The sequence below is a fragment of the Artibeus jamaicensis genome, unplaced genomic scaffold, assembly GCF_021234435.1.
Source record: "Artibeus jamaicensis isolate MK-2021 breed Jamaican fruit bat unplaced genomic scaffold, CSHL_Jam_final scaffold_2172, whole genome shotgun sequence".
In the NCBI taxonomy this organism is placed as follows: Eukaryota; Metazoa; Chordata; class Mammalia; order Chiroptera; family Phyllostomidae; genus Artibeus; species Artibeus jamaicensis.
Window position 1 is genome coordinate 1,038,796 of NW_026522031.1, and position 25,809 is coordinate 1,064,604.

The 25,809-nt window shown below is 37.8% G+C and overlaps 1 protein-coding gene across 8 annotated transcripts in view; it reads left to right on the plus strand.

The window, feature by feature from the left end:
- The window catches only part of LUC7L2 (LUC7 like 2, pre-mRNA splicing factor), a 66,099-nt gene that overhangs the window by 9,185 nt on the left and 31,105 nt on the right, over positions 1–25,809 (plus strand). For 3 of the 8 annotated variants that reach the window (XM_037159272.2, XM_053656601.1, XM_037159276.2), the window contains exons 2-3: positions 6,316–6,410; positions 24,223–24,321. In XM_037159272.2, the coding sequence (XP_037015167.1) occupies positions 6,316–6,410; positions 24,223–24,321 (194 nt within the window). Of the gene's footprint in view, positions 1–822; positions 1,790–4,659; positions 4,731–6,315; positions 6,411–10,620; positions 10,763–24,222; positions 24,322–25,809 lie in introns of those variants that run through there. The other 5 variants (XM_053656600.1, XM_037159280.2, XM_037159273.2 and 2 more) reach the window with 4 other exon arrangements.

A 25,809-nucleotide genomic window follows, 5' to 3' on the forward strand; every position in this document is an offset into this window, starting at 1 on the left:
GAAACGATTTGCTCACACTTTTCTAATATATTTCTTAAATCTAAGAGGAGAAATGTGTAGATAGATTTCCTAAAGCATGTATCCTTCCAGAAATGTGATGGCCTTAATCCCTGCCAGTGGCCAAGGCTCTATGCTTGTATAATGAGAGAAGATGTGGTTGTGGCAAGCGATGGAATAGAGTCCTTGGAACATAGCTACTTCAGTATTTCTGTCCTCATATTTCCATTGCCATTCTGTTAGCTCTGAAAGACCCTAAAGCTCTTTTTCCTCCTACCAAGGCTGTTAACCAGTCTCATTCCTTACAATTTTGTTGCTTGGATTTTCATAGACAAGTAGGCTGGTAGATTTAAAAAATTATTTTAGCATTATTGGTCTCTGGTCATATTTCCAGAACTTGTTCTGGAAATTTCTTCTGCAGTGGGCATTGCATTTTTAAAATGTTGGGCTTGTCGTAGGGATTGTGGTGGGGGTGCTATTTGTACTGCTTGTAATTTTAAACCTGTAGGACCACATAGAAGTATTAAGATGAATAGCCTTTCTGAACTGTATAGTTCCCTTATTTTTGCATTTTCTGGAGAAAGGAAAAGCTGCTACTATTACTCAGTATGCTTATAAGTTCTGTTAGGAAGAAGTGACTCGTTGTTACATTTGGAAGGGAAAAGGCCATAACGGGTTTTTCCCAATGCCATCTTTGGCTGAATACTCTTTTTCTTTCCTTTCCTTTCCTTATGTAATAAATATATTCCTAAAAAGTTTGACATGTATCGAGTTATAGTAAATGTTTCCAAAGCATTGATAATCTTTTTAAGTTAAGACATAGTAGTGAGTTCGTTTATAAATGAATTGTATGCTTTGAATTGTATAAATGTACAGTGAATTTAAACAGTATATTAACAAGGGAACATGGGCTGGTTTTTTAAAAAGTTAATTACAAATGGGTTCTTAGGTGAGTTTTAGGCTGAATTCTAAAGGAACAGCAAAGGTAGGTGGGCTAAATTAGTAGAGTTAGTGAGAAAATTGGAGGAGGGTGTAAAAATGATGGAGTTGGTTCTTCAGTGTAATTGTCACCTGTGCAGTGGTAGTCACTGGCTTTTACCTTGGTTTTTACATGAAGTGAAGACATGAGGGTTTACTAGTACCCTGCCCTTTACTAGATTAGATATTGGTCATGGGTCTGTACATAGTTCCCACCTTATTATGTGCACTCAATAGCTTATACTGTAAGAAATGGTAATGAGAAGGTGGAACATTTCTCTGCATTTGAGGACTCGAATACAGGGCAAGGAGAAGCTCAAAGCTTTCAGTTATATGCCTCTCTAGCTCTGGCTTTCCTTTCGCTGAAGGGGTATGGATTTTATTTTAGAGGGAATGTACTTGTCCTGTCTCAAGCTAGCAGTGATACGTGGCCCCTAACGAGTATACCTGAGGAGAGAGCTTTGGTTGTCACACTGCAGGCTATGTCAGGGCTGACCTCCACGTACAAACTAGGGCTTGTGTCTGTGTGCTTTTGGGTTTTTCTCTGTTTTCCCTAAGCTAATTCTGTACCAAAAAAAAAAAAAATACTACTTAGTTGTTTTTATAAATTGCTTGCCATTAATGCCTGATAATATGCAGTAAAATAAGGGTTCTGCATACCATTATGTATGTCAAATATTACAAACTTTAAGGTTCTTTTGAAATTATAATACTAAACTCAGTTCACTTTTGCTTAGCCTTCACAGTTGTTGATCACATAGCATGGTCATCCACTCACAGCTTAAAAAAATACAGGGAGCATCGGAGAGAATGGGTAAAGTAAAATTTTGATGTTTTTAAAATAGCACCTAATCTGTGAAAGTTGATTTGAATGATTGTTTGTATGGGAGGGAGAAGGTGGGTGGCACTGGAGGGGTGGGGGTGGGTATTGGGTAAATAGCATGCACTATGTGAAATGATGACAGATAGCATCTAGGCTGAGGGTTTAAGTGTCACTACTACAATTTAAGTCTAAGTCAGTTTCAGAAAAGGCAGGACCATAAAATGGCAGTGCTGGGATTTACAGTGGTGCTTGTTTTTCCCTCCCAATAGATTGAAGGGGGTTTGGAGAATAGCAGTATTTGAGTATTGTTTGGACAGGAATCTTCTTTTCAGTGTTCATATTGCCTCAGTACCACCTTAGGCTCTGTCACGTTGCTGAAAGACCTCAAGAGGAAGAATATGTATTCCAGTTTTTACTGTACATCTGTGATTCAAGTATTCCCAAACATGGGCTATAATTCATCCAACCTAGGAAGGGGTTGAGCAAACAGATAAGAGGTTAAGAGAGTTGTTACTCTAGAGTGAGTTGCTTTAAATGAAGAGCACTGCCTGTTACAGTTCTAAATCAAGTTTCTAATTCTAAAAACTTAGCTTTGTAGTTATTTACAAAGTCTAGTGAATTATTGTGGAGGTTATAGGGCAGAGAGACGTCCAGGTGTTTATGGGTAGGACATTTTGTTGTTAATGCAAATAACTTGGCCTAATCTCTGCCCATTATTTTAAAACTTTAAAAATTTTTTCATTGTAATTGATTTTTAGAGAGAAAAAGGGAGGGGGAGAGAGTGAGAGAAAGAAAGAGATTGACATCAATTTGTTGTTCCCCTTATTTATGCATTCGTGGTTGATTCTTGTATGTGCTCCAACCAGAGATTGAACCCACAACCTTGATGGATCAGGACACTGCTCTAACCAACTGAGCTATCTGGCCATGGCTATTTTTTAACTTTTTTTTCTTTTTTAACTTAGTTAATACACTAAAAATCTGGATGAAAGGAAAAATCACTTAAGAAATCAGGTTTTACTCCCCAGATGTTCTTGCCCCAACTTTGCTATTCCACTACATGAAACCATTTGTCAAAGCCAAATAGGAATTACTTACTATTCTCCATATCTTTCTGCCTCTGTAAGCTTTGTCAAAGATACTACTCCAGTTTGGAATACTCTTTTCTTTTTGTTCCTGTGGTCAAAGTCCTATCTTTCCTTTAAATTTTGGTTGCTAATCGGAAGCCTTTTCTAACCTCTCTGGTCCTTGGTGGTCATTATAGTCTTAGAATTCCTAAGTGTTGGACACATCCATTTGGCACTTAGATCATGCTACATTGTATTACTACTTCCTACTTCCCTTGAATGTCCTATTTCTCTAGCAAAATCATGGGCTCCCTTGAGGGTAGAGAGCGTGTCTTCTCTGCCTCTTTGTAACCCATCGTCTACCACCGAGGATGTGTTCACGAACAGGCTTGATTCTGATTTGGATCCCATGTTAGTGTAACAGTGCAATTGTTTTTTCTTAACTTAGGTTATTTTTATATGAACATATACCCAGAAAACCCAAAGATAAAAAACACATCGAATGAATAAAACAATTCCTTCTATTGTAACATTTGGTTCTTATTTGTTCCCTGTTGATTGTAGTCCCTCCCTCCCTACCACACTTTTTCTTTTTTCTTTAATGGGCACTGTTTTACCTAGTTTTGAAAAACATGGTTTGGGCCAGATATGTTCACAGAAACCAAAATTATCAGTATTTTTATTTAAAAATTTTTTCGTTGGTTTAGCTTAATTATATTTGCATGGCATAAGCCTAAATGTATTAAATACTACATAGACATGGTAATATAACCAAACTACTTTAAATATTAGTTACAGTCTCTTAAATAAAGTTTAAAAATACCAATAAACAGATACTTAGTTGCTAGTTCCTCTCAGGGTATTTGTATCTCAAATTACTAGTTTAATTGTTTTAAAAGTTTCTGTAATGTATAGGCTGATTTTTGATAGCTTTGTTTCTTGTGTATACCACAGTTATGAAATGAATATAGAACAACCACTTATGTGCAGTGAGAAGGCATTTTAAATACTCTTTGACATTTATAGAAACTGATTTCTTTTAAAGCTCATCAGGGATGTTTGCTAAATTTACATTTGGAATTCATGTTTTAGCTGACAGCTGTGTCTTTAGGGCACATGTCTTAATATTAGATTTAATGTGATTTCTAAGCAAAAACAGTTGCCCCACTTAATGAAATGTAAATTCTGGATTTTATTCTAAGGCCTGGCTGATAAACCGTGAGCCCCCTTAGTTTGACAGAGCTCTGTAGCGCTGCCATGCTGCTGAGAAGCTTCACTACTTCTCACAGGGGAATCCCTAGCTATGGAAGCTGTTGTGTTTCCCTCTACTTAAAAATTTTATTTCATCTTTAAATTCCTTAGTATAATTTGGGTAGAGTTTAAATAAAATATTTCTTTCTTATAAGCCAGGAAGCAAGTAGCCTGTAATACAGTATTGCCATTCTTGTGTCAGCTTATCATCGTATCATTCGACATGAGCTTAAGGCCCTCACTGAAGTCTGAAGGAAATAATATGTTTATAAAAATCATTTTTAAAAATCCCATTTGGCCCAAGGAATACCACTTTCCAGTGCTCCATCCTTGAACTTTTACCTATGGTTGGTCATATTCTTCTTTAGGATTACACACTAAGTCAATGTTTAAAAAAATGAAACACCCTGATTTTGTTCACTTTTGTTTTCATATACAAGAATCTTTACAGTCAACATGTACTTCTACATGCTGTATTGAAATTGCTGGCAGAGTCTGTTCTATACAAACTGAACAATCTGGCCCCTTGTTTTATTTGTAAAGGTTCAATGTATCTATGCCTGCCTACTTCAGTCTGCAAGGGAGTGTCAGAAAGGCCCCGCATTCGCCGAGCCGTGAGTTATTGCCAACTTTTCAGATGTGTTAATGAATGTGGAACAAAAGCAGTTGTGTTTAAAGAAAAGCGGATCATCAAAATAACCATTATTATAGTAGCAGGCGTTAACACTAAATGAATTATTCCAAATTGTGGTATCAAAAATAACCTACTTTAAACTAGAAAATAGCCTCTAGAAAACCTATTGTTGAACTGCTCTGAAGCTACCATTTTAGCTGTAAATTACTGTTCTTAAAATATATATATATTTTCTGGTTACAAATCAGAATGTTCTTTAAGTCTTTTTAATCAAGTTAAAACAATTTGAACAAAATCTTACCCCACCTAAAAATGATAGTATTTAGTTGACTTTGAGTTAAACTCTTCAAAATAAGACCGTGTAAAGGGGGTAAAGTTTTAACCTTTTTTGTGCAATTCACATGTAAAAACCCAAAATCAATTCGAGTAATTGAATCACTTCCTAGAGGAAAGTTTCCGGTGCTCCAGGCATCATGGGAAGGACAGCAGTATTAACAGTCTATTTTGGTACCAGTAGTTCTCGCTTCAGTGATTCACAGTAGGTTTTCATTCAATGATGGCATCAATGTAAGGCTAAAATAAAACACCTCCATTTTTTAGGGCTTTCACTCTACCTACCATTGTTAAGAGTTTCCCCCTGCCCCCAAAGAGATTCTAAGCAAAAAAAAAAAAAAGTACTATCATCTATATTTTATTATTAGTTACATTTTTTTCCTTGGAATCTGTAAATTTTTTAGTAGATAGGCTTCATTAGCAGGTTGGATGCTTCTATTGCTTAGGAGTTGTGTTGTGTTATGTGAAGACAATGAATTTAAATGTATCCAGTTAGGCCATGTATAGCACAGGCTACATAAAACTTGGAGATGTGTGGGACCTTTGGAGGCATTACAGTTAACTTTTCATTTCGGCAATGTGCCTTTGTTTGACTGGTGTGTAAGTCCTTCTTCCAGGTTTGTACGCTCTTAAACACATTTATTCTACCCTCTCTAACTCCTCCCAGCAGCAAAAGGGAGACACTTCAGCTGGAACAAAATAGTGGAAGAAATGTCGTCTGGGGTTCAGTGGGGATTCGCAGTGTGTATGCAATGTTTGCAAGATTATTTTTTATGTTTTTTTAATTAATGTAAATAAATAAATCAATGCTTAGTGTCAAGTAGGGAACGGGTACCAGTAGAGCTCTCCGAGTGGGTCTGCTGCAAGCCGCTTAACCTCTCCAGGCCACAGTCTCCTCATCTGCAGTGTGAAGGAGTTGGACTCAGTAATCATTAAGGTCCATTCCTGCTCTTAAGTCCTATGCTTTTCTGAATTACTTTGTTTAACAGAATGAATGCATTGCTTTCCCACTTTGACTATTTGAATTACATGTGCGGTACACCTACTGCAACTGCATGTTGTCTAAAATAGTTTTTCTATAAGATAGCACATAAAGAACTAATCTCTCTTGAGCTGATTTATAAATGTGTGTGTATAGCCACACATTAAAAGCTAGTGATAGTAGGGCTTTCAGAAAACAAACATTTTTCAGTTGTCTAACCTTGAATGTTACTAATTTTCCTATATTACAGGAGATACTACTCGTCAGCGAATCAAATTCAGTGATGACAGAGTGTGCAAGAGTCACCTTCTCAACTGTTGCCCCCATGATGTCCTCTCTGGGACTGTACGTATTTATTCAATATATTATTTGATTATTGGCATGCTATAAAAATGAACTACTTGGTAGAAAGTCTTAATTCCCTGTCAAATAATTATGCAGTGATTTTTCTTTTTTTTAAAACACTGCTGTTCCAGGAGAGATTTGCATCCCTTATTTATTTGTTTGTTTAGGTTGGTGGTTTTGATCTGCAAGAATGGGATTCCTCATAAAATTAATTGCTGTGCTTTGCTTTATAATTTTTTTTCCATTCCTTAGAGGAATTTTGAAACAAGCATTTCTTACTTGGAATATAGACACGGTTATTAAATAGCAATTGCACTCTTATCTCAGAAATAATACAAATGACATAAATGATAGTTTTTTACTGTTGAGCAGAGCAGACTTTTATACAAAACACCATATATTTTTCTTAAAATTTGTGCACATTTATAGTGTGGAAATCATTGTGGGGAAAATATATTAATAAATACTTATATTCACACAGCTCAATTTGCAAGTAGTGTTGTCACTTAAAATTCATTTAAGTGACTCCTAATGTAAAACACTTAATTTAGATTCTATGTCTAATGATGTCGGGTAATCTTAGAGTCTTACCATTTTACTTTGGAAGATAATCCACCTGATGATGAGCCTGTGTAAATGGGACAAAGGATTTCATCCCCTTTGGTTTGGGTTTGTTTGATATGACCACACACTGCAGGAGGCTCCCTTACCTGGCTGCCTCGGATGATGGAGGAGCACTGGTAGGGGCTAAACGTGCACTGCATTTCTGACTTTGATCTTAAGACGTAACGAGTTCCTTATGGATGTCTGGATGAGTGGTTTCTTCTTCTTCTCTGTTTTTTTAAATTTAATCTTTTTTTCCCCCATTACCATTTAGTCCCCTTGGAGTGGTTTCTTGACAGGAAGAGTTAAATCCTTAAACAGATAGGTGTCAAGATATATAAAATAGAAAACACCTTTTTCCAGTAGGAAATAGTGTTGAAACTATATTGTGTTAAAATGAAAAAAGAGTCTATATTAAAGTACACACATATATATAATACTAAATTTTCTTGAAATTTTTTTCTTTATCTTTTTAGAGAGGGGGGAAGAAACATCAGTTGGTTGCCTCTTTTTTTTTTTTTAATAAGATTTTACTTATTTATTTTTAGAGAGGGGGGAAGGTAAGGGAGAAGGAGAGGGAAAGAAACATCAGTGTGTGATTGCCTCTCACATACGCCCCTTACCAGGGGGCCTGACCCGCAACCCAGGCATATTATATGCCATGGCCGGGAATTGAACCGGCGACCCTTTGGTTCTTAGGCCACCACTCAATCCACTGAGCCACACCAGCCAGGGCAATTGGTTTCCTTTCTTACTGCTACTGGGGATGACACCTGCAATCTAGGCATGTGCCCTGACCAGGAATTGAACCTGTGACCTTTCAGTTTATGGGATGACACTCTAACCAACTGAGCCGCACTGGCCAGGGCCGTATGTAATTTTTTAGAAGTGTGGTACCAGAAAGAAAGAAATCCAGTTTCCGAGCATTTGAATTGGTGCTATGAAAGGTAATTAACCCTCCTCTCTTTAGTGTCCATAATTGAAATATTTTCTACTATATAATTGAAACCTGTAAAATCTATAATTATCTGTGATATACTTTGGTTCTCCCTATTTTCTATTAAGTTTAACAGTTAAAGTCATTTTATTTACTGGCTAAATTATCACTTCAACTAAATTTTGAGAACAAAAGTAACAGCATAATCTAGGTTTTTGTTTTTGTGTTAAAAAAATACTTAAAACCAACCCAGGAAGACTTGAACATATTACATTAATCAGGTATGGCATTAATAGAAATGTGACATCACAGTTGTGCTTTACATTTTCACTGTGTGTAAAATGCAGTAATGCCTCATGTGTTTCTGAAAACAATTTTGTGAGGTGTGTGATCCATAAATAGCCTTAATGATGGTGACTCACCCAAAATCATTCGGTTCTGTTGATTTAAAGTGAAACTGGGCCAAGCCTGAATTTTCTGAGGTCTAGTATTATTCAACATATTTTCTGACTTACAGGTAATATTCTTCATCCTGTTAAGTAAAAATAATGGATGGTTGGTCTTGAACGTTCCTTGTAAAATTCTTGCTGTTGGATTTATAAGATTCACAGTTTTAAAATTTCAGCATCTCTGAAATACACATCTTACATTGTTGATGAAAAATACTATCTTAATTGGCAACATTTTCTTCATGATAGAGAATTTCGTGATGAGGCTTAAGATTGATTCTGTGGATTACAGGAAAACCAGTGATTAACCCTTCTAAGGCACTTGCCAGGAAAACTTTGGATGAGAAATATGTTCCTTTCATCAGTCTAATAGAGAAGAGATTGTTATATGCAAGGATGCAGTTTGGAAGTTGTGAAGCTCTATCAGAATTTAAACATTTTATGACTGGCTGTATAGGACTTTGTGAAATTCCAGGGTTGTCATAGAGTAGTGTCCTTGAGAACTTAAAACCAAGCATGACTTTATGATCCTTATTACTGAAGGGGGCTATTTATCTTATATGCAAATGGCTTGTAATTATAGAGCTATGCCTTCTTTAACATCCAGTCTCTGTAGAACAAATGCTTTTTTTGGCACAGTTAGTATCTGTTTATCTGGAAGATGTCTATTTTTTTATTTTACATAGTAAAGGATGAAAAGAACTGGAATGTAACTGTTGATTTTGTAATGTGTTTTCTTTATTATATAACTAAAGGTTGCCCTTTAGTTTTCATGACTGTTCCTTAAATCTGTCATTTCCAATAGAATATGACCCACCAATATTCTATATTACTTAGCAGAATACATAGAAATGTATTCTCCAGCTTTATTCGTTATAAGTGGTTGAACTTTATACCAAGCACTTAGAGATGGAGAGTGTGATTTCTAAAAATGTACTCACTGACATTTAGTATGGAATATTTTTGGAATTGAGTTTGATGAAAATGCCCTTATAACATTTTACCTTTTATTAATCTGGTACTCTGTTATAACCAGTTCTTTAGCTAATAAATTATTCAGAGGAGGAAAAATATAGAGCAAAGGATCAAAATAAGTGTGTCTGTAAATATGTATCTTTGGATTATGTTATTTTGGATTATGATTTTTATAAGAAGCATGAATATTTTTTGTAACTTAGGAAGTTACTGTTTTCAAAGGCTTGAGTTGTTTCCCTGTTCATCTAGAATATTCTCTTTATTCCCCTTGTCACACTTGGTTTCTTCCTGTTCTATTCATTCCCTTTTAGATTTAGGCAAAACAAAAACAAGAGTTTTTGCCTAAAGCAGAGTTGTCCTCCTTCTCTCCTCCAACACATATCTTCCCTGAGGAAAGATAGGTACAATAAAGTGCTTAAAAGTCTTTCCATCTGGTCCTAGTGATCTGGGGAAGAGATATGTAATGGTAATAATTTGTAGAAGGCTTTAATGCAGAGAGAGGAACAAAATCTTGAAATTAAGATCTGCAGAGATGGAAACGTGTGCTCTCATAAAGTGCCTGGCCTAAGTTCAGAAATGGCCCTGCTCATTTTATTATAGGCCCCATCAGAGTATAATTCGAGTGTTGACAGGTCAGCATGTCTTCTTGCTGACCTGTGAGGTCATCGTCATTTCATAGATGGGAAAATTTAAGGCTTAGAGAAAGTGTGCTGGCCACATGTCTCATAGTTCAAGAGTCACAGTATCTTATGCTACATAGGAATCTCAGAGTACTTTAAATCTAAACACTTTTTAAAATATTTTTTGTTGTTATATATATTTTTTAGATGACACAGTTACCTAGTGTAGTGACTTCTGAGTGTTTCTGAAATGTCTTGGAGGCAGTGCATATATTAAGGACATGGGGATAGGCCAGTGTTTCTATTTCAACTAGAATTTTGCACATTTTAAATACAGAAAATTTCCATGAAATTTTGTTTTAATAAAAAGGTTCTGCTTAGAACCTAAGAAGGTTCTGCTAAATTAAAGAACTCATACTAAGAAATACTTAGGGACAGAGAAAGTAAAAAATTGATTTCCCCTTTTGAAGTGATTGGATGAGATGTTACTGTCAAAAATTCTGACTGAGTTGATTTTATGGTGCCCCAATAGGTTCTAGGTTTTATCCGAACTGCAATTTTTACTAATTGAAACTCCTTTATTGCTTCTCTAACTCTTTCTTTTAAGGCCTGGTCTAAAATCAGTTACTTGGGTGCATACAAACCTGAACTTTAAAACTGCTGAAGCCTCTTTGATAGTACATATGTAAAAGCCATGAAAGTATGGAGAAGCAGAATAAATGATAAGAAGTAAACCTGCACAAAATTTTCTCAACCAGCCACTAGAATGTAAGTTTGACTTTAAGGGCAGGGAACCCTGTTTCGTTCCCAGTGCTGTATCCCCAGCATCTAGAACAGTGTCCCCTGCCTTGTGTTGAATGAATATTGATCTACCCAGAAGTAGAATGCTAAATAAATAAACCTGTTTCAAAACTAACTTTGGTTTAAAAAAATTAATAATTAGTGGGAAATGTGTTGCCTTTTAACGGATAAGGAGCTGGAGAGTGCTTTGGTTTTAGTGAGTTGCTTATCAATATATGACAGCAGTGGTTTCATATGCAGGTACGAGAACATTAGTCTGTAGATCAGAGGCGTCAGACTCGTCTTCACCAGGAGGCACATCAGCCTCGAGGTTGCCTTCAAAGTGCCGAAGGTAGAGCTCCTCGCCCTTGGTTAAGGAGCAGTTACGTTGATACAGTCCTAAAGTTACATTCGGCCCTTTGAAGGCCGCCGTGAGGCTGATGTGGCCCACGGTGAAAATGAGTTCGACACCCCTGCTGTAGATGTTTTAAACTATCTCTTCCTCAGAAATGGTTTGTTTTGAGCCATTTTTAAAAAGATTTTATTTATCTTTTAAGAAGGGGGGAAGGGAGGGAGAAAAAGAGGGAGAGAAATATTGATGTGCCAGAGGTACATCCATCACTTTTTGCCTCTTGCATGCCCCCAACAAGGGACTTGGTCCACAACCTAGGCATGTGCCCTGACTGGGAATCGAACTGGTGAACTTTGGGTTCACAGACCAGCATTCAGTCCACTGAGCCACACTAGCCAGGACTGTTGTGGGCTCTTTTTTAACAAGTGTTTTTAGCATTACCCCAGATTGCTGGCATTTTTAAGATTTATATCACAGCCAATTTGTAGAGTTTCTCAATTAGCAAAATGCCAGTTAACACAGGTTTTATAAGATTTAGGTTTTGAAGTATATTATATTCTTTTAATTAAGCAGATTTTCATTTTATTCATCTCAGTCTGTTATAAAAATAAGGATTTCTTTAACAAGCATTTGTAGAGACTTTCTAAACCCAAATCATATTTGGGGCCTCGGAAATCAGAGGCACATTAAAGGCTTCCTAGTGAATACTTTTTTAAAATATTTTATTTTATTTTTTTAGAGAGAGCGGAAGGGAAGGAGAAAGAGGGGGGGAGAAACATCAGTGTGTGGTTTCCACTCACTTGGCCCCCACTGGGAATCAAACCATGGCTCTTTGGTTCACAGCCCACACTCAATCCACTGAGCTACACCAGCCAGGGCCCTAGTGAATAATTAAAACTACTGTTAAACTTGAAAAACCAAGTCTTAGATGTAATTTGAAGCATTCTTGGCGGCAAATTGGTACATTAATGCTCTGAACTATTCAGTTTGGGGTACAGTGCTCTGGTGAAATAACCTTTTTCTGTTGTTTTGAATAGTCTGTTTTTAAAAGATTGTATTATTGTTAGAGAGGAGAGGAGGGAGAAGGAGAAGGGAGAGAAGCATCGATGTGCTTTAATCAGTTGTCTCTCACACACCCCCAACCGGGAACCCGGCTGGCAACCCAGGCATGTGCCCTGAGCGGGAATGGATCTAGCGACTTTTCAGTTTGTGGGACAACACCCAGTTCACCAAGTCACACCAGTTAGGGTGGTGGTTATTTTTTTAAAAGTTACCCAGAGACTATATATTCTGGAATCTTGTATGTCTCCAGTAGAGGTTGGTCAGCATCTGTAAGTAAAAGTAGAATTGAGCCCTGGCTGGTGTAGCTCAGTGGATTGAGCCTGTGAATCAGACAATCGTGATTCGATTCCCAGTCAGGGCACATGCCTGGGTTGCAGGCCAGTTCCCAGCAGGGGCCAGTTCCCAGCAGGGGATCCACCAGAAGCAACCATACATTGGGGAGGAAAAAAAAAAAGGTAGAATTGTATAATGAACTTAATGTACGCACACACCAACTTCGGTAAATGTTTTACACATAGCTACCTCATTTAATTTATAATCATTTAATGTCCTTTACATCCTTTTGTTAGGTTTTAGAAACAGATCTTAAACCTTGGACCTATTATTTCGGATGACGTTTGAAATAATATAAAGTAGCAAAGACCAGTTACTTCAAGTAAATAGAATGAGCTCTGGAAGTCATTGTTGCAGCTTGGTTAATAACATATTTCACTGTCACATTTGTTTTTATGACTTTCAGTAAGTGCTTATTACCTGAGAACCAGGAATCATCTTCTTAGTAGTCCTTGAGCTCTTCAGATGTTTTTTAGACATATGTACAGTTTTGTAAACTGCATTTTAACAAGTATGAGGAAACTAGTGTGTTCTCTGAAGCTATTCATTGAAAAAAGGGAGGGTGGAGTTACAAATGAATCTTTTGGGGGATGTAGACAATGACCGCAAAGAAGAGCAAACACATGGTAATAAATGAACACTTTAAAAAAATGTTAAATTGTACAGGTGATTGATCACAGACATCAAGGAAAATCACAGATTCTCTATAACCGGAAATGAGAGTTCTACCCTGGTGTGCCAGTGGCAAGACCCAATGACCTCGTACAGTCCTCTCCAGTCTGATGATTCTTACTCATTAAGGGAACTTCTAAAAGCATTTGGTGGTTTACTTTGACCTGTATAGAATAATACATCTTGCATATGTGTCATCCCATAGACTGTTTTAGGACTTAAGGATGAAAATTACACACATACATACTTGGATGATATACTTTGTAAATTTTCCAAATTTAGATAGGTTTTTGTCTTTCTCCTTTATGGTATGTAGTTTAATGATGCTTGTAGTTGGTGATATTTAAGCATACTGGAATTACCTGTACGTTGCCGTGCATAATGCACACCCACGGTTTTTGTGCGCATTATACATGGGATTATTATACCCATAATATGTAATCATCATACATGGCAAAGCATGATAAGCAGAGGAAGAAATAGATATGTTAGTTTAATGAGGGTTAAATGGAGAAAGTAAAGTGAATTCACAGAAAAAAATTAACAAAAAATTGCCCTTCAGAAAGCTGATTTAGCCCTGGTAAGGTAGCTCAGTTGGTTAGAGCATTGTCCTGATATGCCAAGGTTGCAAATTCAGTCCCCAGTCAGAGCACATACAAAAGTCAATCAGTGAATGCATAAATAAGTGGAACAACAAATCGAGGTCTCTCACTGTCTCTGTCTCTCAAATCAATCAATACCATTTTTTTCTAGTGATTTTTTTTCCCATTTCTCTGGGAGTGGTGCTGATTGCTGCCATTCTTTCATTCATTCACTGAGGACCTGTGTGCCGTCTGCTGTGCTGGGGATACAGAAATGGACACAGGTTCTGCTTTAGTGGTGGGAGCATACATGCTAATGTGGGAGATACACGACCAAGTGTGAAATAATGTGATTTTAGTTACAACAGAAAAGCAGGGCTGGGTAATAATGTATATAGTCTGGGGCAGTGGGCAAGCAGGTGCTTTGGCATAGTGGTTGGAGAACATTTTGATGAAATGATTATGTAGAGAGATTTAAATGTTAAGAAAAGAAGCCAGTCATTCCTGAGTGGGAGTGAACTACCATATGGTGGTTTCCTATCATGTATATGATAAAAAAATCTAAAACCCTTGATCTACCAGTCTACCTCTCCCTTGAGTGAATGAATCATCAGTTTGGTCCTCTCTTTCAACCAGACTGATTTATTCCTTGTTGTTTCACTACTTCCCTTTCCAGCATGCTTCGCAGTTTTTCCTACCCCTTTTACCTCTGCCCCCTTTCTCCTCTGCAGATTTAAATTCTGCCTGGCTTACTACACATAATTGCCTGAGCCTATAGCAGTTTAGCCTCTGAATCCCAGTGTAGCACCTGTTCTTCATACTGGTGAATAGGCACTTCTTACTCTACCTTGTTTATGCATTCCCCCCCCACACACACACACACACTCTCTCCCCCTCCCTCCCCCACCCCTGTCCCTTAGTTAGATGGTATGTTCTTAGTGGGGCGAGTCCTTTTATTTTAATTTTGTGTAGATATCTTTGCTTATCTGGGGTTTGAAATGAATAACAAAAGTATTTCCTGCCATATTCTTTTTTTCTATTTTGTTAGTTTATTTTGTTCACTAGATTCCACGTAAAAGGGAAATCATATGGTACTTGTCTTTCTCTGACTGGCTTATTTCACTTAGCATAATAATCTCCAGGTACATCCATGCTGTCACAAAAGGTAAGATTTCCTTCTTTTTTGTGTGGCTGAGTAGTATTCCATTGTATAAATGTATCACAGCGTTTCTGTCCACATGTCTACTGATGGACACTTCAGCTGCTTCCAGATCTTGGATATTGTAAATAACACTGCAATGAACATAGGGGTGTGTATAGTCTTTCAAATTAGTGTTTTCTGATTTCTTGAGATATATTCCAGGAACTGGAATCACTAGATCAAAAGGTACATTCATTTTTAATTTTTTGAGGAAGCTCCGTATTGTTTTTTACGGTAGCTGTACGAGTCTGCATTCCACCATCAGTGCACAGGTTTCCTGCTATATTTAAAATATATGTATATATATTTTAATGGAAGTTTCTTTTTTTTTTTAAGATTTTATTTATTTTTAGAGAGAGGGAAAGGAAGAAGAAAGAGAGGGAGAGAAATATCAAGGTTTGGTTGCCTCTCGTGTGCCCCCTAATGGGGACCTGGCCAGCAATCCAGGCATGTACCCTGACTGGGAATGGACCTGGTGATCCTTTGGTTTGCAGGCCAGCACTCAGTCCACTGAGCCACACCAGCCAGGGCAAGATTTTACTTACTTTTTGAGAGAAGGGAAGAGAGAAAAGGAGGGAGAGAAACATCAGCGTATGTTTTACACACCCCCTCTTACACGCCCCCAACTGGTGGCCTGGCCCACCACCCAGGCTTGTGCCCTGACTAGGAATTGAACCAGCAACCTTTCGGTTCGCAGGTTGGCACTCAATCCACTGAGCCACGCCAGTCAGGGCTATATTTTAAAAGTATTAATAAAATGTAGAACAACTTTATTATTTTTTTTATCCACCCAGGGAAAAATGGAGATGGGGTTGGAACATACTCCTGGAAATGGGGAGTTAAAAATTTGGGAAGTGGTAGAAAAGCAGAAATTATTTTATGCATGCATAGTCTGCCCAGTCTTCTTCACCTATCATTTAATTTTTATTTTATTTCATTTAGACAATAGTGGCATAACTGAAACTTAACCCAGATTTTGTTATTTCAGGCTTTTTTCATACTGTAGTAAGCTTTCTCTTGTACTAGGTTTTGAAGCAGGCATTGAACCTGGATAGAAAAGAGATTTTATAAATACAAGGAAGGAAGGAAGTGAAAGTTCAAGAAATGAAGATCAGAGTGTAGAAATGATTTGTGATTTAGAGAAGGGCATTGGCATTGGAATGGTTTATGGATGCGTTTAGATGCTGGGCCAGGGATTTGTATTTCCTGTCCTCTCTCTAATGCTGTCATGGTTTTTCTACCTTTCCACCAGCTGGTGTGTACTCCTTTTAGTACTTCACTAACACTACTGTCTATTTTTATGTTTCTTGCTCTTCATGTTGTACCTAGATTATTAATTATCATATTTTGATGGCTTTCACCTTTCTCTTTTACTTGAGGCTCTTAATGAAAGAAAATGTTATAAAAAGACAAATGGGAAGAATTGTTATTTTAAACTACTAGGGAGTATAAGTGGAAGAATTAAAGCCGGGTTAGAGGAAAATAGAACTACTGCTCTGATGAAGGTAGTTTAAAAAATGTTAAACAAAATTACCAAGGAGCATGGGGTTTGTTGTAAAACCTTCAGAATGATGAAAGTTACTGCTTACATTATTTTTTTAAAAATATATTTCTTTCTAGAGAGAGGGGAAGGGAAGGAGAAAGAAGAGAAGAGAAACATCAATGTGTGGTTGCCTCTCACGCACCCCCTACTGGGGGTACAACTTGAGTCACGATCTAGGCATTTGCCCTGACTGGGAATCGAACCAGCGACCCTTTGGTTCACAGGCCAGTGCTCAATCCACCGAGCCACACCAGCTGGGCTTATTATGTACATTATTAAGAAATTTCATAGAAATTTCATTCTTTACCTTCTCCCACATTACTGTATCTTGCTATATGTAATGTGCACTTTTTTGCTCAAATTTTTGAGGGAAAAATAAGGATGCACATTATACATGGGTTAGTACTAACTCCCATTATGCATGGGAATTAGCAGTAAAGTGTGGGTGTTCGGTATACACAGGAGCACATTATACACAGCAAAGTATAGTGAATTTTTCTTCGGTGGTGCCCCGTGATCTTTCAGATGATGGTGTTTTTTAGAAATAGTCTTCTGTATCTCCTTTATCAATTAATAAATTGAGCCATGGAGGTCAGAGTCCGCAGCTACTGTGTGATTTGTTAATGAGGGTCTCCTAGAAAAATACTTGAGCTATAACTCCAAAGAGGAATATGTAAAATCAAATTCAACGTGTTCAAAACAAAACATTTTACTTCACAGGCCAACTCTCCCTCCCATTTGATTTAATCACTTCTCTTAGTGGCATCGTTGTTTGCTCGTGTTTGAAATACTTGAAGCCTTGATAAAGACTCTAGACCTTTTCTCCCACACTTAATTTCCATTTCATTAAAACCTGTTGAGTGAAAGTTATTGAAAGAGTCGAGCTGTGTGAAAGACTGGGTACAAGTTTTTCTCTGCTGTCACTAGTGTGGGATCTTGTGACATCTCTAGACTCCATTTCCATATTTGTACAAAGGTGCTGATGGAATTCATGATTTTAGAGGTTCTTCCCATCCCTAAAATGCTTTTGGCATTCTCTTTTACCTCCATCACCTTCTTTCCCTTTCCTTTTCTAGTTGACCCTATGGCTTTATTTCTGGTTTGTTATAGTAAGTTCTCCTACCCTTGCTCTCTTTCTTCTTGTCAGTCCATCCAGTAGCATGTTGTTAATGCTTCTAAAACACAGATGTTACCATGTGATTACATTTATGTCATTTTTGTCGAAGTAGGCAAGCATTCTGCGCATGTTGACTCACACTCCGAGTCTTCCGCAGTCTAGTTAGAGTCTGGAACGTGACCCTACGGCAGTCCTGAAGTGCCTGAGCGGGGGTGTTCAGAGAGATCAGCGCTTCCGAGTTAAACTGAGAACAGGAAGTAAAGGTGCTTTTCCCTCTGGCCGACTTCCTTCAGCATAGTACTCCGTCCGTGTTGCAAATGGCAGTGTCTCATGTTCTGTGGCTGAGTAGTATTTCGTCGTGTTTATGTGCCACATCTTTTTTAAAGATACATATTTATTTTTATTGTGCAATTATAGTTGTCCCCATTTTCTCCCCACTACTCTCCCCCATCCTCCCCACCCTCACCTATATTTATTCAATCTTTTTTATTCAGTCATGCATTGAAGGGCACTTAGATTGTTCCCATGACTTGGCCACCGTGAATAATGCTGCAGTGAACATAGGGATACATATATATTTATAAACAAGTGTTTTGAAGTTTTTCAAGTAGGTGCCCAGAAAAGGTATTATTGAGTCATATGGTAGTTCTACTCTTAATTTTTTGAGGCACCTCCATACTGTTTTTTATAGTGGCTGCGCCAATTTACATTCGCACCAGCAGTGGATGAAGGTTTCGTTATTTTTCACATCTTCTCCAACACTTATTTCTTGTCTTAATAATAGCCATTCTGACAGGTATTAAGTAGTGTTTCAGTGTGGTCTGGGTTTGCATTTCCCCTGTAATTAGTTATGTTGATCACCTTTTCATATATCTGTTGACCATTTCTGTGTTTTTGGAAAAATTATCTATTCAGGCCCTCTGCCCATTTTTTAATCAGAATGTTTGTTTATTGTTGTTAAGTTGTATGAGGGTTTTTTTTTTTTTTTTAAGATTTTATTTATCTTTAGAGGGGTAAGGGAAGGAGAGACGGAGAGAAATATCAATGTGTGGTTGCCTCTCGTGCATCCCCTGCTGGGAACTGGCCTGCAACCCAGGCATGTGCGCTGACTGGGAATCGAACTGTGATCCTTTGGTTCGCAGGCCTGCGCTCAATCCACTGAGCTACACCAGCCAGGGCTGTATGAGTTCTTTATATATTTTGGATATTAGCTCCCTGTTGGATGTATTGTTTCCAAGTGTCTTCTCTCATTTGGTTGGTTGCCTTTTTATTTTGTTGACAATTTCTTTTTCTGTGTACAGGCTTTTTAGTTTGATGTAGTCCCATGCATTTACTTCTTATTTTTTTGAAGTGAAATAAGTTAGATGAGAAGGATAAAAGCAACAAATGAACAAACAAACCCTTGTAGATAAAGACAACAGAATGATGGTTGCCAGAGGGGAAGGGTGTAGGGGGAGGACGAGGAGGGCGAAGGGGGTCAAATACAAGGCGACGAAGGAGACTAGACTTCGGGTGGTGTGTACACAATAGAGTGTCCGGGTGTCGTATTATAAAGTTGTACACCCAAAATGTATATAATGTTGGTAACCATTGTTACTCTAATTTAATATTTAAAAGATTAGAGGTAAAGGGAGGTCTTCTGTTGGTCAGCTCCCAGTCTGTTGGGCAATACAGTCTTCAAGTATAAGAGGATAAAGCATAAACCATGAGTATTTGCCATCAGCAGAGCCCCTTTCCTGGCCTAAACTTTTTGTTTCAGTCTTGTGTGCAATTGTAGGTGCGCGTTGTGTGTTGAAACAAATGGCATTACATTGAACTTTTTCATTTGTCTTAGAGAAGTTTCTTTATTCTATTTTTTAAATGCCTGCATAATATTTCATCATGTGGCTGTTTTCTAAATTATCTATCTAATGACTATTAATATGTCATCTTTTTGTGTGTGTTTTGTTGTACAGTGTGGTAATAAAATCCTTGTGTGTACATTTATAACTGTTAATTAGGTTTAATGTCTTTTTCTAATTGGTAATATAAATTCCTTGATATAAGAATTATATTCTCATATTGCTTTATAATTCCCTTTAGGATTTAGCTTATAGAACTGAGCAAATGTAGTAACATAAAACAAAAATATTTGCAAATCATTGGAGCTGTTAGTGTGTCTAGTTTCTATCACTGGTATGTTCGTTGACATTACTGCCATTAGTTTACACCTGACAGTACACTCAAACATGCAAGTCAACCTCTTTTTTTAAAAAATATTTTATTTATTTATTTTTAGAGAGAGGGGAAGGGGAGGAGAAAGAGAGAGAAACATCAATGTGTGGTTGCCTCTTACGTGGCCCCCACTGGGGACCTGGCCCACAACCAAGGCATGTGCCCTGACTGGGAATGGAACTGGCGACTCTTTGCTTCACAGGCCCGCACTCAATCCACTGAGCTACACCAGCCAGGGTGCAAGTCAACCTTTTGATTCAGTCTGCTGAAATATTACTTGTAGATTTTGATGTATAATTTTCACATGCCTCTGTTGTTGTTACTTCAGTATTTTCCTCCAAATCCAGTGGCTTTATTGCCTTTCTGATTGTAAGAATAATACATAACTCAGTCCATTTAATTTAACCAATATCAAAAAGTTTATACAAACAAACATCACAGCCATGTCTGTATCTGAATTTACAAAAATGGCATTTTGCCCTGGCCAGGTGGCTCAGTTGGTTGGAGTACTGTCCTGTACACCAAAGGCCTGCAGGTTTGATTCCTTATCAGGGCACATATCTAGGTTGCAGGTTCATTCCCCATTTGGGGCAAGTACTAGAGGCAGCCGGTTTATGTGTCTCTCTCACATCTCTCTCTCTCTCCCCCCCTCCCCTCATCCCCCACTCTCTCACCCACCCTCCTTCCCTCCCTATGTTTCTCCCTCCATTTTCCTCTCTCTAAAATCAATGAACATACTCTGTGGTGAGGAATTTTTTAAGGCATTTTTATTATGTCTGTCTTTGCCATTTTTTCTCCACTTAGTATCAATAACATTTTTCTAATGGCTCTGTAATGTGTCATATGTCTGTTTTATAATTTAGTTAGTCAAACTCCTGTTGCTAGATTCCTAAAATGTTTAAGAGTTCAGTACAGACTGAATTTATCCAATAAAAAACAGTCATCCTGGTTTGTAAACACTTCAGTCCTTGACCAAGTTCACAAAAAAAATGTCTTGGTTGTTGAACAGAACTTCTGTTCTCAACCCAACAAGCCTTTCGTGCTGATACCTGTATTCCTAGAGGGAAGAGAGATTCGGTTTCTTAAAACAGCCTCTGGAACAAAGTAGTTTGAGAACCGAGGTTCCACTGTAAGCATTTTTTCCCATTTACAGCCTAAAAATTTGAGTGTCTGTTAATTAAAATATCAATTACAAACTTACAGAACAACTTAATTATAAATTTGTTAAATTTAAAAATACAAAACTCTTCATGTGGCTTTTGACAGTCATTTTAAGTGAAAATAACAAAACATTTTGTTTGATTAGTTTGAAGCTCACTCATTTCAAAAGAGACGCTGCAGCAGCAAACACCTGTGCACTTAGCGTTCACAGCGCTACTGCACACGAGGGGGTCGGTTGGCTTTTAATAAGATGACTGTGGTCTCAGACCGTTAACATAGGCGTGCTCTCCCTTTACTCACTGGGATGATGAACGGTAGGTCATTGTTGGGGCTTATCTTGGCTTGCGTGCTTGTTTTTTATCGTAAATACTCCTGTGCGTGCCACAATGGCACAGTAGATGCTTAGTCGCCATGGAATGGGCAGGGTAAAGTATTAGCTAGGCCCTTCTTCTAGGGCTTTGGCCCCAAAACCTGTGGTGAGCCAGGCTAGACTGTAAAGTTACAGGTACTCATGGGCTAGAATAGTGAAAAGTCCAAGTAGTCTACTTTCTAGAGGAGAGGAACACTTAGGAAAACGAGAGGAGTAACTGGAAATACTGAAGATGCAAAATAGTCCACTTGTCCTGGGGTGCATCCTGACTACCCTTGCTTGTTAAGCTCGGGGCCGAATGTTCATCTCTGCCCTCTTTTCCCGGAATGGTTCATTCAACAAATATTAAGTATTCCTATATAATAGGCACAGGCATATAGTAGATAAAACAAAAATATTCTTGTCCTTGTGAGCTCACATTCTAGTGAGCTAATAATCTTTCCCCTTCTACATAAATCTTTACCCTCCCAAGGCTGTATACTATCCCTTTAACTCTACTCCTCCCACCTAAACTTGACCCACACTACAGGGGTGTAATTTTGTGCCTTTTTGGTGTTCATTTTGTTCTTGACCAGTGTAGTTGCTTTTCTTCCTTTGGTTGGTTCTGTGATGTAACTTTAAAGAGAGCATGGGTAGAAATCTAGAATTTCTGCCAAAGGGTAGTAGGAGTAGGCAGTAGATTTTTAGATTATACCCAGTGAAGCAAGATATATATGTTACTTTGAAGTTTTTTATGAGAACAGATTAGACATCAGTTAGTCAGAATAAAGATAAGGGAGATCTGTGTGCAGAAAATAGGTTAGCAGTGAAATAACTGGAGTTAGCATTATATAGTCGAAGAGGCATTTGTTAGATTAGAAATCAGTCCACCAGATTTTCCAGTAAGTACACAGTACGTTAAAAAGCCCTGGGAACCTTTTATAATTCAGTCTTTGAGGATGGTGGGGCTTGGGCCTTTTTTAAAAAAGCTTTCATCAGTAAGTATTACTTAAAAGATCCCTGGATCCAGGTTGAGAATTGCTGCACTGGATCAAAGGTATTTCGAACTGTGACACCTTAACCTTTTATCAAATAAGCATCACCTCACATGAACAACTACAGCTGTGGAAATGCTGCATACAAATGCTTAGGGAGTTGTCGGACTGATTAATGTTAAGATATACATTAAGAAACCAATTGGTTGTTGTAGCAAAGACATTAACAATGGTCTTTTGCAGTTAATGTTTTTCATTCCAGTCTTAATTTCCTGCATGTTTCAAAGAATATTAAAATTTTCTCCTATAGCCCTTTCTCAATAAATGTTGCATAATAAGAAGCTTTGACTTTCCAAACATCTATAGAAAGTTTCAGTTGCTGTTCCTTGTTGCCGGAAAACTCCTTGATTTGTTAACCCACAGACTAATGAATGAGAGTAAGCCATGCAGCCGAGAAAAACCCCGCATGCTCAGCAATACAGTGATACTTCAGAGCCGTAACTGTGATGAGGCCTTCTTTAATGGTGGTGAATATACCTTATACTTTCCCAAAGGAAGATTTTGAGGACACTGTTTACTTACGTTTTCTCTTTTGTTTCTTTACGTAATCAAGAACTGAGATAATACAGTTTTACAGAGACAGTTTTATTTATGTAGTCATGAAACTGCAGAGTTGGAAGAATAAAAGCTACCTGACGGTTGAATTCTTTCCTCAATATTCTAGAAAAATGGTTGTCTAAATTGCATTTGAATCTCTCGTTTATCTGGTAATTCAGTAACTCCTAAGGAAGCTTATTCCATCTTCAGAAAGCTTTGGTCATTCATTAGAAAGTATTTTCTTACATTGAGGGAGTTAAAATCTGACTCTGGAGTCCCTTAGGGCCATATAATCCAACTCTAGTGCATACTGAAAAGGTTTTCATGATTTGATTCTTCTCCAGCTAATTATTTCTGTTTTCTAGCTTCTTTGTATAGCTTAGCTGAAATGTGTTAGCACACAGAATGCGTTTTTTGGAGGAGAAGTGGTTTGCCTTTAAAACCATCCTTTCAGTAAGATTTGTCACTCTGCTTATACCATCCATATTTTAAAAGTTAATTTACCTCAGTCATGCTGCACTGTAAGCCTTACTCTTTTCTTTAAGATTTTATCTATTCATTTTTAGAGACAGGGGAAGGGAAAGAGGGGGAGAGGAACATCAATGTGTGGTTGTCTCTCATGCACCCCCCACTGGGGACCAGGACCCCAACCCCAGCATGTGCCTTGAGTGGGAATCAAACTTGTGACCCTTTGGTTCACAGGCCAGCACTCAGTCCAGTGAGCCACACCAGCCAGGGCAGTAAGCCTTATTCTTGATGAGTAAATCTTTTAATCTGTCTAATTTTTTGCTCTTACTTATTTATAAATTTGTCATTGTAGATATAATTAGAGGACTTAGTATTTCTTATAAATTTTATCTGGTCTGTCAGTCTTTGACATTCTTAAATCCAGTGAATTCACTATCCTTTTAATGTGAGATAGTGTACAGAATTGGTGATCATATCCTTTGTTATACATGTATCCATGTTGTTGCTAAGAGCTTTCTTCCCCAGCTTTGTTCAGATTGTGACAGGCTTTTCCTTGTCGGTCTGTTCTTAAGTACAAAAATGGTCACTGTTCCCATCTGTTGGTGGGTAAAATTGACACCTTTTGATCTGGCACCAAATTCTAATACTTATCTGTGGAATTTTGTAATTTGAAAGTCCACAAACAGAGGATCATCTGCATGTGACTTAATATATATTCTGGAGAGTACTGTGGTTATCAATGAATTTTGGGAAAATGTGATTTCTGTTTAAATAATATGTACCCTTTCTATTTTCCCTCTTAGAGAATGGATCTTGGAGAATGTCTGAAAGTCCATGACCTGGCTTTACGAGCGGATTATGAAATTGCATCCAAAGAACAAGATTTTTTCTTTGAACTTGATGTATGTGATTTTGCTTTAATGGGTAAACAGTAAAACATTTTGAATATGGATTAATTTTTCTTAATAGGAAAGGGCTGTTAGCAAAAGAAGGGCAATACTAAGTTAAGAAACATCATGAACTTCCTAACTAACAACATTTTTAAAGTGTTTATTTATTTACTTTTAGAGAGAGGGGAAGGGAGGGAGAAAGACAGAAATGTCAATGTGTGAGAGAGACATCAATTGGTTGTCTCTCACACACCCCATCAGGGGACCTGGTCTGCATCTCAGGCATGTGCCCTGGCTGGGAATCGAACTGTCAGTCTTTCAATTCTCAGGCTGGTGCTCAGTCTACTGAGCCACATCAGCCAGGGCCTAACAACATTTTTAGAAAATACAAGGTGAAACTGGGTATTTTAAGAAAATATGTAAAAGTAATTCAATTTATATATTTGTAGTCTTTTGAAAATTAACCATATTCTTCCCGATAAAGTAGTGATGATTAAGGAAGTATCAATTCAAGTAAATATAAACAACTGATTTCTAGTGCATGCAAGGCTTTTTCAATAATCTACTGAATTTTCATATTTATATTTTTATATCTGTAAATATACACATACAGAGAGGATATTAAGGACAATGTTTTTTATGTAAAACTAACAGAAGAAATATTAGAGGAGATACCATTTACGTATCTGAGGGGCTCAAAATCTGAATATATTGGGTTTTTTAAAAGATCTTTTTTGACCTGTCTGGTGGAGCTCAGTGGATTTAGGGCAGGCCTGTGAACCGAAGGATTGAGGTTTGATTCCCAGTCAGAGCACATGCCTGGGTTGCAGGCCAGTTCTTAGCCGGGGATGCACATTGATACTTTTCTGTTAATGGAAATGAAAATCGTCTGAAAACTTAATACAGACTTCTGGGCAAGATGGATGCATAAGTAGATCCACTTTGCCTCCTCACACAACCAAAAGGACAAAAAAAATTTTAAAAACAAAAAACCATCAGAACTGCCAGGAAATGTAACTGTATGGAAGTTTGACAGCCAGGGAGTTGAAGAAACATTTATTCAGACTGGTAGGAGGGGCGGAGATAGGCAGCCGGGGCAGTGGCTGGTAGACCAGGTAATCCCACACTTTGCGTGCAAATAAACCAGGAGGAACAACTGGGGAGCGAGACAGACTACACAACCCAGGGTTCCAGCACAGGGAAATAAAGCTTCAAGCCTCTGGCTATAAAACTCTGTGAGGGCTGCAGTAGTGGGAGCAACTCCCAGTCTTACAGGAGAGTTCATTGAGAGACCCACAGGGTCCAAGAACATACACAAACCCACCTATCTGGGAATCGGCACCAATTTGCTTGTGGGTATTGGGAGAAGTGACGGAAATCTGGCTGAGGCCCGAGCAAGCAGCATTGTTCCCTCTTGGAGCCCTGCCCCACATACAGTGCCACACTTCAGCTGTGTGGGTTGCCCAGGCTTGGCAAATACCTAAGGCTCCATCCCTTACT